The 15,196-nt window shown below is 43.8% G+C and overlaps 2 protein-coding genes across 2 annotated transcripts in view; both read right to left on the reverse strand.

The window, feature by feature from the left end:
• The window catches only part of LOC125721947 (uncharacterized), a 235,463-nt gene that overhangs the window by 91,173 nt on the left and 129,094 nt on the right, over positions 1–15,196 (reverse strand). The gene's annotated exons all lie outside the window — the stretch shown is intronic.
• On the reverse strand, positions 7,916–9,905 carry LOC125721963 (serine/threonine-protein kinase pim-1-like). Its single transcript, XM_048998202.1, has 6 exons — positions 9,676–9,905; positions 9,133–9,227; positions 8,943–8,987; positions 8,481–8,859; positions 8,140–8,316; positions 7,916–8,041 (listed from the first exon to the last, which is right to left on the reverse strand). The coding sequence occupies exons 1-6, from the start codon at positions 9,776–9,778 to the stop codon at positions 7,944–7,946; spliced, it is 897 nt and encodes a 298-aa protein (XP_048854159.1). The 5' UTR covers positions 9,779–9,905; the 3' UTR covers positions 7,916–7,943.

Consider the following 15,196-nt stretch of genomic DNA (forward strand, 5'->3'; position numbering starts at 1 on the left):
CCACCTCCTCTGCTCTTACCGGAGTCGATCACCCTGTTGGCGCGTGTATAGTGCGTCCGGGTAGCTGGATAGCCTCCTCCGGGATTGTCGAACCGAGCCACGTCCCCACAAACACCATAAAATACCTAAGAACGAGAAGCACTTTACGGAGTGCTGAGCCGCTGCGTGTGCACGCGCCGCCATCTTAGGATATCCTAAGAAATGTGCTTCAGTCGTGTGTAGTCTGTGTGCAGACAAGGAAACAAAGGCACAGTAATAGGAGATAGTTGACTCATATACAGAAATGTGCTTTTGTAGGGGGATCCACACACAGTCACCAGACAGGACAGAGGGGCTCATCTGCTTCTCTCTGTACCAATAGTACCAATAGTACCAATGACTTGCCACTGGGTGCCGTCCATTTACAAAACCAAGCAGAAACTCCAGCAAGCGCCAGGATCGTCTCCCAACATTGATTCAGCTGCAGGATGGGGCACCATGTCAAATCATCATACTTTCGGACCTCATCATCATGGATTTTAACGAAACTTGGCAGCTGATTTGGTCACATGAGTAACTCATGAAACTGAAATTGGGCGTGTCTGGGATCAATATTGGGGGAGATTTAGGCAAACAAAGTTTTAACTTATTTTTTTTTGGGGGGAGGGGGGGCTATGACTTTGACTGGCTATATTTACCTTGTCCAGCTCTATAGATTGACCAAATTATATGCCATCCCATATGAATAATTACTATGTAATAACTGATTAAAGTAGTAAAATTCAATAACAAAAAAAAAATCTATATTTCAAAATTGATACATTTTTACTAAAGCTAGATCATAATGTCATGAACATCTCCAGAAAATGTGGCCTTTGGTTTTTAAGGTGTTGCTGAGATATCATGATGTAAACGTAGCGTCACATGGTTTCATATCACTAATGGGCCTTTTTAATGGCAGCCAAACTGACATGGAATAGTATAACAAGCACAGGTGTAAGTAACAGCATTAGTTAAGGATTCTGTCACGCCCGGCTCATCCGCTCCTCGTGTGTGCCACGCCCCCTGATTACCCACGTGTACTACCCTGATCGTCTCCTGCTGTGTCCGCTTCCTTTGATTAGTCTTTGTGTATTTAAGTCCTGGTCTGACCGGTTCCCCTTGTCTGTCATTGTAGTTAGTTGTGGTTTGGTGATGGTAGTCTTGTTTCCTGTTCCAAGTCCCCGTTCCACAATAGACCCCAGCTTCGCCCCGATACCTGCCTGTTTGCCTGCTCTGAACCAGCCAACCCGCACGATCACCGCTTACCTCCGCCGTGGTCGTGACAGTTACAAATATGCTACAATGGAATTTAATGGAAGCTTCATTAATGTCATTGCAGACACCTGTACTTGCCACACCATTGAAAAGGCCCACATGGCTAGTAAATATGGCTAATAAATGCCCTGCATTCATCAGAGGTGTGCAAATCAGTCCAGTGTAAGTGCACACTTACGGATTCACTCGACTTTACAAGCACCAAAGGTTACGTTGCGGCTGCATATGATGATGATTGGTGGCTAGGATGTGTAGAAGAAGCTATGCCCAGCACTGGAGAGTTGAGACTGAGCTTTTTACATCCTCATGGAACATCTCCATCCTATTCATTCCCATGCCATCCTGATAGACTTGTTACGGATCATCAGGATGTGCATTTAGTAGTTGAATCTGTGACAGCAACAGGGTGGACATTTTCACAATTTCAAGCAAAGACACAATAGCTGCATCAAAGGCTCTGATAGACTATAAATTGAGAGCATAGCAATTGTTTATTACATTCCCACGTTCCCTTTAAACAGTACTGCTTGTATGTAACTTATGCATTTGTGGAAGTAAAATTGTACATTGGTAGCCCGGGAGGGGAGGCATATTGGGTCTGTTATGTCTTAGGCAAGAAGAGATTGTTTTGAATACTGTGTGACCTCGCTTCGCGATAGCTGCCTGCAGTAAGTTCCGCAGACCCTGAAGAAAGCTCTTTTACTGTAGGCCTAATTCTCTTTTTTTCAGTTACTTTGGCAACATTGTCATTTTATTCATTTTTAATAGTCATTTAAAACTTAGCAATTTAAATTATATTTCCAGAGCTAGTTCTGGCAATAGTAGCCGTCATGAAAAAAGATAACCCCGTACCATGCATTGATCACTAACTGCTATTCTGCTACTGCTAACAGCATTGTCAGGAATTGTGGTTTTGATACACACTTCAGATGAGTAATGATATCTCAGCAATAACTCAAAAACCAAAGACCAAATTTTCTGGACATTATGACATAAGTAATTATGGAAAACCAATGAATTCGTTCCCAGACCCAAAAATTTACACCTAAATATGTTTTTTTTTTTTTTTTGCATTTCAGCACAAAATGAACAGGATAAAACAAGAAGAGCATATACTAAACACATCTAAGCACATTTATCAAAGCAGTAATTTGTAAAGTAAGAAAATAAATCTATCCAAACAATGTGTAAAGTTAAAAACAAGCCAATGTCACCTTTTTGATAAACCCAGACACAGCACTACTACCTTGAGTCATACTAAGGGTTTGTATTTATTGTAGGAACAAAAGCAAAACATTTAAAGAAATGAGAAAGAAAAATTGAGTGTACAATATGAGAAAAAAGATGCACAAATAACACTTACAGTAGTAATAAAAAAAATTAGAAAAATACACCTTGTCCAAGACTTAATCTGCATATTTGTCATGCCCAGCTCGTCCGATCCTCGTGTGTGCCACGCCCCCTGATTATCCACGTGTGTGCCACGCCCCCTGATTATCCACGTGTGCGTCCCTGATCTTGCCCAGCTGTGTCCGATTATTTTCGCCCAGCCTTGTCTATTTCAGTCCATGTCTTGCCTTGGTTTTCGTCCGTCGATTGATGTTAGTCGGTGTGAGTACTAGTGTTCTGTCCCGTGCTCCCCACAGCCTTCATGTTAGTCGGTGTGAGTACTAGTGTTCTGTCCCGCTCTCCCCACAGCCTTAATGTTAGTCGGTGTGAGTACTAGTGTTCTGTCCCGCTCTCCCCCCAGCCTTAATGTTAGTCGGTGTGAGTACTAGTGTTCTGTCCCGTGCTCCCCACAGCCTTCATGTTAGTCGGTGTGAGTACTAGTGTTCTGTCCCGTGCTCCCCCCAGCCTTAATGTTAGTCGGTGTGAGTACTAGTGTTCTGTCCCGTGCTCCCCCCAGCCTTAATGTTAGTCGGTGTGAGTACTAGTGTTCTGTCCCGTGCTCCCCCCAGCCTTAATGTTAGTCGGTGTGAGTACTAGTGTTCTGTCCCGTGCTCCCCACAGCCTTCATGTTAGTCGGTGTGAGTACTAGTGTTCTGTCCCGTGCTCCCCACAGCCTTAATGTTAGTCGGTGTGAGTACTAGTGTTCTGTCCCGTGCTCCCCCCAGCCTTAATGTTAGTCGGTGTGAGTACTAGTGTTCTGTCCCGTGCTCCCCACAGCCTTAATGTTAGTCGGTGTGAGTACTAGTGTTCTGTCCCGCTCTCCCCCCAGCCTTAATGTTAGTCGGTGTGAGTACTAGTGTTCTGTCCCGTGCTCCCCCCAGCCTTAATGTTAGTCGGTGTGAGTACTAGTGTTCTGTCCCGTGCTCCCCACAGCCTTAATGTTAGTCGGTGTGAGTACTAGTGTTCTGTCCCGTGCTCCCCCCAGCCTTAATGTTAGTCGGTGTGAGTACTAGTGTTCTGTCCCGTGCTCCCCACAGCCTTAATGTTAGTCGGTGTGAGTACTAGTGTTCTGTCCCGTGCTCCCCACAGCCTTAATGTTAGTCGGTGTGAGTACTAGTGTTCTGTCCCGCTCTCCCCCCAGCCTTAATGTTAGTCGGTGTGAGTACTAGTGTTCTGTCCCGCTCTCCCCCCAGCCTTAATGTTAGTCGGTGTGAGTACTAGTGTTCTGTCCCGTGCTCCCCACAGCCTTAATGTTAGTCGGTGTGAGTACTAGTGTTCTGTCCCGTGCTCCCCACAGCCTTAATGTTAGTCGGTGTGAGTACTAGTGTTCTGTCCCGCTCTCCCCCCAGCCTTAATGTTAGTCGGTGTGAGTACTAGTGTTCTGTCCCGCTCTCCCCCCAGCCTTAATGTTAGTCGGTGTGAGTACTAGTGTTCTGTCCCGTGCTCCCCACAGCCTTAATGTTAGTCGGTGTGAGTACTAGTGTTCTGTCCCGTGCTCCCCCCAGCCTTGATGTTAGTCGGTGTGAGTACTAGTGTTCTGTCCCGTGCTCCCCCCAGCCTTGATGTTAGTCGGTGTGAGTACTAGTGTTCTGTCCCGCTCTCCCCACAGCCTTAATGTTAGTCGGTGTGAGTACTAGTGTTCTGTCCCGCTCTCCCCCACAGCCTTAATGTTAGTCGGTGTGAGTACTAGTGTTCTGTCCCGCTCTCCCCCCAGCCTTAATAAATACCCGTTTTCCCCGACTTTCGTCTCCTTACCTGCTTCCTGCCCGCTTTGCTGCCCGTTCGCTTACCGCGCCTTAACCGCGGCCCCTGACAATATTCGAAGCTAGAGGATTTTTTTCCGGGGGGAGAAGAGGGGGTTATATTTTGGAAGGAAAATTTCCTTCCATAATGACTGAAGGTTCATTGTTTATTTTTATTATTTCTCCGTATTCGTTAATTTGTTCGTAAATCGCAAACTTTTAGGTTGTAACATTTGTACAACTATTGCGTAACTTTTTGGTGAGCAATGGCTACCAAAATGATATAAAGTTCAGTGTATTACCTGATATTTTCAATAAAAAATCACCAACAAACGATTTTGTCACAGCGCATGCAAGGCTGAGACTGAAGCGTTACCCTTTGTTTCCGCTGAGAGCCGTGCTGTGTGACTCATTTCCCCATGCGTACAAGTTATTTTAGGTCGGCATTCACAGTTTGACTTCTGAGATTCAGATTGAGTTCTAGGTAATTTTTTTTAAACTGGTTTGTTCGATTTTTAAGAAATTTGAGTTCTAATGAGTTCAAATACTGAGAACACTGTATAGGTTTTTTTGTTACTGAATTTTTAATATGTTAATCGGTTATTACATAGGAGGTGGCATGGCGGTGCAGTGGTTAGCACTGTTGCCTCACACCTCTGGGACCCGGGTTCGAGTCTCCGCCTGGGTTACATGTGTGTGGAGTTTGCATGTTCTCCCCATGTCATTGTGGGGTTTCCTCCGGCGACTTCTGTTTCCCCCCACAGTCCATAAACATGCTGAGGCTAGTTGGAAATGCTAAATTGGGGGCAGCCGATGATTTTCTGCGCTGTCTTGATCTCTTTCTCCTCCAGTCTGCCTTAGTGCAGCGGGAAAGTTATACTGTGATACAGTATGTTAGAATGCTCTATGTTAGAATGCTCTCAATGGTGGAGCAGTAGAAGGTCACCAGCAGCTTCTCACTATTGTTGTTCTTCCTGAGCACTCTCAGGAAATGCAGATGCTGCTTTTTTCCGATTTTTTCCGATTGTGGTGCCCAGGAAGGTAAAGGTCTGGACCCTCTCCACGCAATCGCCCTTGATGTGGAGGGGAAGTGGATCCGGGAAGTGGGCCAGTCTGCAGTCAGAGGTGTACAGGGTGTAGAATAGTGGGCTTAGCACACAGCCTTGTGGGGAGCCTGTACTCAGTGCCCGGGTGGAGGAGAGATGGGGTCCAAGTCTTACTATCTGGGGCCGATTTGTGAGGAAGTCCTTGATCTAGGAGCAGGTGAGTGGGGGGAGTCCCAGGTTGTGCAATTTGGAGATCAGGATGTCGGGGATGATGGTATTAAAGGTAGAGCTGAGGTCGATGAAGAGCATTCTGACGTAGCTCTCCCGATTGTCTAGGTGGCTCAGTGCGATGTGAAGGGCGATCGCTATGGCATCCTCAGTTGACCTGTTCGTTCTGCAGGCAAACTGATAGGGGTCAAAAGATGCAGGGAGGTGGGTTTTGATGTGGTTTAGGACCAGCCCCTCTAAACACTGATGATGGGTGTTAGTGCGACTGGTCGGAAGTCATTTAGACTGTGTGTGACTGATTTTTTGGGTACCGGGATGATGGTGGCGGATTTCACACAGCCTGAGATGGTGGCATGTGTCAGAGATAGATTGAAGATGATGGTGAAGACCTGTGAGAGCTGGTCAGCACAGGCTCTGAGTACTTTCCTGGGAACACCATCAGGTCCAGTGGCTTTCCTGGGGTTCACCCTGCTGAGGAGCTGAGAAAGTACTTCTTCGGGCCATGTGATGTTGGTCTTAATCAATCTTAATGTTTGTATAAACATGATCTAATATGTTCTCCCCTCTGGTCGGGTACTTTACATGCTGACAGAGCTTAGGCAGAATGGACTTTAAGTTTGCCTGATTAAAGTCACCAGCTATGATGTGTACGCCATCAGGCTGAGCCTGTTGTAGCTTATTAATGGTTTCTGACAACAAAGAGAGAGCTAAGCTAACGTTAGCATTGGGTAGTAAGTCACAACTGTGATTAGCACGACTGTTAACTCTCTCGGTAAGTAAAAAGGACGGCATTTAATAGAGATGGACTCCAGGTCCCGTAAACAGTGTGTATGTATGGTTAAACTATCTTTAGACCAATGTTTATGTAAGTGAATGCACAGACCGCCTCCTCTGCTCTTACTGGAGTCTTTCTTTCTGTCCCAGTAGTGCATGGTGCGGCCCTCTAGTTGTACGGCTGCGTCCGGGGATCAGTGGGTGAAGCCAGGTTTCGATATTATTGAAACACAGCAGTCGCGAACGTAGCGATTCCCCTCCATAAGAACTTCCAGCTTGTCCATTTTGTGGATAATGGATCTCGCGTTGCTGACGTACATATTCGGGAGAGTTGGTTTGTGGGGGTCTTTCCGCAGTCTCGCTAGCAAGCCGGAGCGACATCCCCGCTTATGCTTACGCTCACGTCTCCGGCTGCCGGCGGCGATAACAATTCACAGAGCACCCGGAGGTCTCGCTATCTCGTCTGGAAAGTTGTAAGAGCGGCGAGGCTCCTCTGTGATTTTTTGTTGCGTGCTGAGGCCCATGGCCAGTACCTCCTGACGGCTGTATCGCTTTGGATACGCACAGATGCGCGACAAACAAAGAAGTAGCACTAAACATGAAGAGCCACAAGCCGCTGCGACTGTGCGCGCCACCATCTTCAGCATCATCATAAAGGTGCATTCGACAGGGAATTTTCATTAATGGTGCCCCACAGGTCCAGAAGGTAAGTGCTCTTCTGGCAATATGTGTGATCTGAGTGGTTCCAGAAGAACTGCAGTGAAGAACTGCTCCCACAAGCTGGAGCAGAAGTGTGACATCCTTCTGCTCAGCATGATATAGCAAATGCTAAGCTATGCAGAGAATTGTTCTGATGAAATGTGCTGACCAAATGAGAAACAGAGGCTGGTGTGGCGAAATCATGCAACATAATCTCTTTCCAGACAAGTACAGAATTATTAACACTTAGTGTTTCTTATGCATAGCAACATTAGCTTTAGCTTACACAACCTTTAAGACATTGAGGCCAAGCATGAGAGACAGAATGAAGGTGTTTGCAGCAAGAATGACCTTGGCTCTAAGGCAGGTGCAAAGCCATTGTTGTGCAAATCATTGTAGCTGTTACAGAATGTGGTGCTCAGCAAAGGTTCTACTTGTAAAATATAACAGACTCCGACTCTCAATCAATCATGCTCATCCGAAGTAAGGTATCGAACACGTATCACCCCAAGATGTCTGGATTCCCTCTGGCCCAACCATTGTTTTAATTCAGGTCAAATCATTATGATATGACTTGGATATTCGGGGAACCAGGATATTGTGCATCAACTAACCACTGTTACCAAGAAATCAGAACAAATGAGAAACACCTATATAGAGCATTTGTGAAAGTAAATCTTTTATTTGACAGTTGCGCATTATTTAAGATGATCATGATTACAGAAGGTTAACAAAACAATATTTTCTTGTTTGACCTTCAGGTCAGCAGTCACGTCTGCTGCAGCCATGGATGGACCTGAATCTCCTCCAACGTCAGCCTATCCGCCGCCTTACGCCTCAGGCACCGGCGAATCAGACTGCAGCAGTCTGTTGGAGAATAGATTGGCAGGGTCAGAGAGTTAGTCAGAAAAAGAACACTCCCTGTCAGGAGACTCTAGTCGTGGGACAAAAAGTAAGCAGCTCACCAGGAGAGACCCATGAGGGGAATATCAGGCAGCCTGAGATGATTGCCCTCTTGTTGCGGAAGGGCAAGTAGCCGCACACTAGCTCATAAAGTGTGAGGCCTACAGACCAGACCGTGGTGGGGCCAGCTAGGTACTCCCCACTCAGGAACAGCTCTGGGGGAGCAAAGTCCTCTGTTCCTGAAATAACAAGGCAAATGACTTACTGCAATGAGTTAGGTTAGGACCGAAGAATACACATCCAACTCCACTGCAGGGAGTTATCGCAGGTCCAGGTTACCTGCTACTTGCTGTTAAAAACAGGGGTTAGTTTGACAGGTTTTTAATTAGCCTCCCTTACTGACCTGAATATTCCACATAGGGGGTGTCTTTCCATTTGTCTCCACAGCCAAAATCAATTAGTTTCACCTCCAAAGTGTCAGTCCTGATTAACAGATTCTCTGCTTTGAGGTCGCGATGGAAGACGCCTGAATCCTGGCAGTGACGCAAAGCCTGGAGCACCTGGACCAGCACGTGCCTTGCAACATCTTCTGAGAGGTAGCCCCCTTTGCTATGGCAGAATTCGTACAGATCCTGGCATGGATCCGGCCTTTCCAGGATCATAATGTAATCTTCTGGTCCACTGAACCAGTCCATGAGCTTCAGCACGTTGGCACAAGATGACTCATGGCTGACGAGCATCATTAGCGCCACTTCCAATGGGATGGGCCCGTCAAGTCCAGGCTATGAATGGGAGGGCAGGGTGTACATATATTAAGGCAGAAATTCTTGCAAATAAACCAAGCTCCATGAATGAAAACACTTACCAGTTCTAGCTCCTCGTCATCCTTTCGGGCATATTTGATAGCCACCTAGAGGGAAAAAAAAATTACAAATTTAGTGTAGTATATATTGAGAAAACATAGGCTTTTACAGCTGCATCTAACAGGTATAATAAAAGGGATCTCTGGAGAGATATAACTATGCATGTCATGACTTCACCATTTGGAGACTTACTGGGAAGCCATCGGCCTTGCGAGTGCCGGCATACACGGCTCCATAACCACCCTCTCCCAGTAGCTCCCCCTGGTGGTACAGGTCCTCCAAATGTTCTACAACATTAAGCAGGTACACTTCAGAAAGAGTCCACACAGCATTTTCTATACGATAACACAGTTGCAGAAACTTCACTACTAACTTTAAATACCGTGCATTAATATTTCTTTACTGCATGCCTACCCTGAACTTGGTCTGTTCATTCAGTATTATCTTTGGTGTGCCAATTACATGCTACAGTCAGAATAGGCTCAGGTTCAGAATAAAAGCAGCCACAATATTGAATCAATTTGGGTACATGTTTGTTTACAAAAAACATTCAGTGGCAATTTTTATCAATTAATGAATTAATTATTGCTTTAATTTATTTGTTTAATCTATAGGTCCAGTACATTGTTTACATCTGTTCTTGCAGCAAGCCTTATTAAAAAGATTTACATTGCTTTCTTAATAATAAATAAGTTATGTGTAATTTTCATGAACTATCAAAGCCAGTCGTCCAACCTTTGCGAGGCCCTTTAAACCGCAAATCGCCTTCCGTACTCTCTCTCCTTTTCTTGGGAGGAGATTCACAGTCAGAGTCGGAACGTGATCGTTTGACACCCATCGTTTCTCAAAGCAGGACGCAAATGAAAGTTTTATAGCTGCGCAGGATAGGTGAGCGTCATTCGAATATTGTAGATTCTAGAACCACTGACGTCATCATGCACGGACTTTCCTGGGCTGCAGCCCAGAGCCCCCCCCCCCTTGCAAAATCTAAAAAAATATATTTGATGATATTATTTTGCAGTAATATAATTAATTGTTAATTTGCATATTCTCCCCTGTCTACGTGTTTTTTTCATGGTTAGAGTTGTTTTTTATTTTTTTTTAACAAGATACAAACATAATGCATGATGCATAACACATACAAACTACACTTTAAAGAACGAGCAGTACACATCCTTTCTCATTTGCAAAGCATTCTTCAAGGCATTATATAAATTGATAGTTTTTACAGCTTTTCGATAGGTCATTGACAGGTGACGTCACTCGCTAAAGGCGCAGTGTATTGTGGGTCGAATCGCCATTTTGGATGTATATAACTCAAGTGGCAGCATTTGCTTGTGGCATTATTCTTTTTAAGATGGGACACTTATGCTGTGTGAAAGGCTGTCATACTAAGTGACATGGAAGAAATGGCAGAAAGGTGTAGCACCGCATGACATTTTTTCGGTGTCCCACTCGGAAAAGGGGATACAGACAGCAGGTAGAGGAGATAACGAAGAGGCGTCGGGTGGCCTGTGTCGCAGCGGTGAGAGGAAAAGAGATCACTGTCAACACTATATCTCTCTTAATGCGTGTTTGCTCTCGGCACTTTCATAAAGGCAAGCAAGATGTTTTTTGTATTTGTATTATTACTGAATATGCATTTTTTGTCTTCTGAAGTATTTTCACATTAATTAAACTACGCTAGCAAGCTAGCCTAACTACAGAGGGTGCAGAAATTGGTTAATCTGTTCGTGTTAAATTAGCGTTACAGAGTGAATGCTTTTTAAAGACAAAAGTAAACAGCAAAATTGTAATGACACGTTTGTCAGTGCATGTATGTGTATATTCGCGTGCGTGGATTATAAGCCACAGTTCAGGATAAGGCTGTCCACTGACAAACCAATGCCCAACTATAGTTTAAGTTTAGAAACATTTGCAAGTACGGTTTCTAACGTTTCACATGATGTCTGGAAGGAGCTGTATAAACTCATTGTATATCGAGCCTGTATTCTACTTGGCAATTAACCTTATTGGTCATATTTAAAATAAAATATATGTCCAATGATATTTTTGTGGTGTCATTGACTCTCTTCCTTTCGTAAACACCTAAATTACTAGTGTGTTTTCGTAATGAAAATTGATTATTACTGATTACATAAAACATTACATTTTTGTGTAGAAAAAAAAACACTGAATATCAAGTTTAACCAAATGTGTTTACATCCACGATACACTAAAAATGGCGAATGGGGGCGTGTCAGACAGTGCAGACACGTGACTGACCAAGACCCAAAGGGATGGATGAATAATTGTTACTCTGTTCTCTAATAAGCCGTGGTTCTTTCGTTCTAAAGCTAAAAGTATCTCTGTTCAGCTACAGCTAAGGCCACTTAAAAAAAAAAATGGTTCTCCTTTTTTTTTGGAGGGGGTGGGTCGGGCGGGCGGGATTTTTTATTTATTTATTTTTTTACAAATTTTGATTGACTGTTTGGACTTTCAAATATGTAAGAAAATACATATTTGAAAATACATACCGAAGAGAGCAGACCTACTTAGTACGCCTCCTCAGTTCTTCCAGTTTGTTGCGTTTCAAATATATTAAATGTAGGAAAATACAAGAATGTAAATTCCTTGATCCATGTGTATCTCATAAATGCCTTCCCAACTATTGATTTGGATACTTTATGTTGATGTTTCATTCGTGAATATAAAAATGATACTATTTGAAACTAATATTCTGTTTGTCATTCCCATTCTAAATGAACAATCAAGATTTTAAAATATATATCTAGAAAGAAAGTGTATTAAAACATGTTAAAACACGAGGAATTTACAAAATACAGGAACCTGAATGGTTGAACAAGGAAATGCAACTCTACAAACAAGTACTTAAGAACATGTACCACATCACTTCCCCAGATTTAAATCTTTGCACCAGCCCATCTCAGGTAGAGACAAATTTAGGTTCATGAAACCATTCCAAGACTAGGATTACACAATGTGGATCAATCGTCGATGTGGAATGCGCGGGAAATTCAAATTTCATCATTCTTGGGCATTTTCCATGCGATTTTTATGAAATAAAAAATAAAAAAAAATTCGGGTCGGAGGCATTTTGGCGGGTCGGGAGGGGACGAGAACCATTTTTTTTTTAAAGTGGCCTAAACTGTTAAACCCATCACATACTAAAAGCAGTCTAATGTTTCTGGCTCAGTCATAAACAGTTTATCTGGTTTGGGAGAAAAATTAACAAAAATGACCGAGGAGGAGAAAAGTGAACAAGAGCAGATCACCGAAAGCCAGTCGTATTCTGCTGAATGGAAATACACTGGAAACCACTTGTACCTTCTGCGGGAATTCCCTACTGTAGTAATTAGCTGTGTCTACATTCCACCAAGCGCCAACACCAAGGCAGCAGCGGAGCTAGTGAGTGAAGATGCCACCTCCATGACGGCAAGATATCGCGACGCCCCGGAGTTACTGCCAGTGATTTTAAAAACTGTAATCTTAACGCTGTTTTGCCATCTTTTTATCAGTATGTGGACTAAGAAGCTTAATACTCTGGACTTATGGTACAGTAAGATCTCTGACGCCTTCATCGCGCGTGTACATCCTCCACTTGGCCACTCTGACCACAATGTTGTCTTCCTGCTACCTCACTGCAAACCAGAACTGAAGCACATTAAACCGCATGTGCACCTGGCCACCCTCTGGTCGGAGGAGGCAATTGAACGACTATAAGGTTCACTTGCATGTACAGATTGGGACATTTTCCAGGGTGATCAAAACCATAAAGTTTATGTAATTACAGACTACATCAAGTTTGTATTTATTCCACTATTCCCACCAGTACTGTCTGGAGATATTCTACCTACAGACCCAGTATCACTTCCCATGTTAAGCACAGCTTGAAGGAAAAATACAAAGAATTTCTATGCAAGGATTGGTCTTCTGTCCAGTCACTCAGTAGACAAGTAAAGAATGAGATAATCAATGCCAAACTCAAATATAAGAATAGACTGGAGCAGGAGTTCAGTACAATGAACATCAAACAGGCCTTTTGGTTACACACTGGTCAAATACCCTACCATGACCTTCATCCCATAGGTACTGATCTTACAACTTTTGCTGACTCCTTAAACTCCTTCTATACAATGTTCGATAAGCAGGACTACTCTGCTGTCTGTGAGGAGCTGCTCAATGGCCTTCCCTCTGATGATCCTACAAACCCTCCCTTTACTGTAGAGGACGTGAGGCAGCAGCTAAGCAGATGCAAAGCTGGCCAGGCCGCCGGGCCTGATCGTGTACCAGCTAAAGTTTTGAAGCTATTCGCCACAGAACTAGCTCCCATCCTTCATTCCATCTTCTGGAACTCGTATAGATTGGTAACCATTCCTGCAATTTGAAAAACTTCTACCATCGTCCCGGATGCTAAGAAACCTCGTCCCTCTGAGCTAAATCATTACCGGCCAGTAGCACTCACATTGATAATAATGAAATGCCTAAAGAAAATTAAACTTCATATCATCCAGCCAGCTGTCAGACCGCAGCTGGACTCATACCAGTTTGCCTCCTGTGTGAAGAGCGGAACAGAGGGTACTGTAGTATGTCTCCTCCACTCCCTTCTCCAGCACCTTGAATCTCCAGGCACCTTCGCTACTGTCCTCTTCATTAACTCCAGTTAAGCTTTTAATATCATTCAACAGCACCAGATGTTCAAGAAGCTTCTTCAATTGAACATATCCCCATCTCTCATCCGTTGGGTCCATAATTTCCTCAGCAATAGACCACAGATTGTAAGAATAGGCACAGCCAGATCAGCAACTGTGATCAACAACACTGGACCCCCTCAAGGGTGTGTCCTCAGCCCCTTCCTCTTTACACTCTATACCAATGACTGCATTATTTTTCTAACTTTTTCAGTGTGAGATGAAGCTACTTCAGAAAATGTACATTTTTTCTAACCCTTTTCACAAATATTTACAAGGGCTGCCAATAATTGTGGAGGGCGCTGTAGCTTCTCTAGCTATATTTTTATCAGTGAGCTCCCTTGCCTGCAAGTTTTCTTTTACATATTCTGCAACACCACCTCCCTTCCTGCTTATCTGGTCACTACTATGTAAATGATTCTCACTGACTGAACGACATTGAAATAATTGCTGTAATCATGTTACAGTTTACTATGAAATGTTTCTGTGCAACAGGTCAGCAAAAGAAATGGGTGTGCAGAGGCCTAACAGTGAGGATACGTAAAGACCACCATCCTCAGCCTCAGCAAGTGGTCCATCAACGTCAAGCGGATGACAGTGAACAGCAAACCCCAGTTCTGCCAACCATAGTTACCCCATCAGCTTGGAGGGAATCAGTGGCTGAGGAGATCCACTGGGCGGAAGGACCCATTCTCTGTGCCTGAGTACGAGATCCACCACTGGTCCGGAGTGAGATACTGGTCACGAGAGGCAAAGAAGACACCTGTAAATGAAAAATCCATTCTGGACCTTTGTAATGCCCTGCAGTCGTTTACTCTCTCTTGAGGGGGAGCATTATAGATTTCTAAGGGTAACAGGATGTCCAACACCCAGAATTGTATTTAAACCTTTAAAATTATAAAATAAGTTCAGTCTGATATTGTGTCAGCCAAATAGTGTCATCAATGTGCATCATAAATAAAACACATAGCTTATGGTGGACCTAAATTTTCCAAACAAACCAGAAATCATATGAATCATGTCAGTGCACTTCGTACTGAATTGCACTGGTATAGTGATGTATGCAGGGTTTCATCTATTCCCTTACATAGTCATGTGTGACGTATTGCTGTAATGCATTTTTTTTAAAACTTCCCATTCATTTGTGTTCCTGCCACTCTATAGCTAAGTACAAACATTAAATGCCAAAGGCATAGCGGAAACTCAATTGCCGCATTTGACTGAGATCCAGTGATGGATGTCATCTTCTCATGGACTGTGAGTGTTAATGTCTCGGCCCCAACATGCATTTTACCATAGATTACACAGATCCATTCATGTCACTTTTGTAGGCTTGTTTATAATTTGCTGAGATTCCATTGTGAGTCAAGTGTCCCGGTCATAAGCTCAGGTCTGCCGGTTGCCCCACTGGCCAAACGCCCACGGCCCTGACTTTCTGAGCTGGATATCGTGGTTTTAAGTCCCATCTGGGGTGATTCTTTTTTTACTTTTCCCTGCTGCCTTCTGCTTTGTGATATAATAAATATTGCAATAAGTTTCATCTTCATTTTCAATTAATCAAACTG

This window comes from Brienomyrus brachyistius, unplaced genomic scaffold, assembly GCF_023856365.1.
Source record: "Brienomyrus brachyistius isolate T26 unplaced genomic scaffold, BBRACH_0.4 scaffold36, whole genome shotgun sequence".
Taxonomy (NCBI): Eukaryota; Metazoa; Chordata; class Actinopteri; order Osteoglossiformes; family Mormyridae; genus Brienomyrus; species Brienomyrus brachyistius.

Coding starts and splice junctions, on each gene's coding strand:
- LOC125721963 (XM_048998202.1), bottom strand. CDS start 9,778: ATGGGTGTCAAACGATCACGTTCCGACTCTGACTGTGAATCTCCTCCC. Junction 8,988..9,132: donor GCAAGGCCGATGGCTTCCCA/GTAAGTCTCCAA, acceptor TTTTCCCTCTAG/GTGGCTATCAAATATGCCCG. Junction 8,317..8,480: donor CCCCTATGTGGAATATTCAG/GTCAGTAAGGGA, acceptor TTGTTATTTCAG/GAACAGAGGACTTTGCTCCC.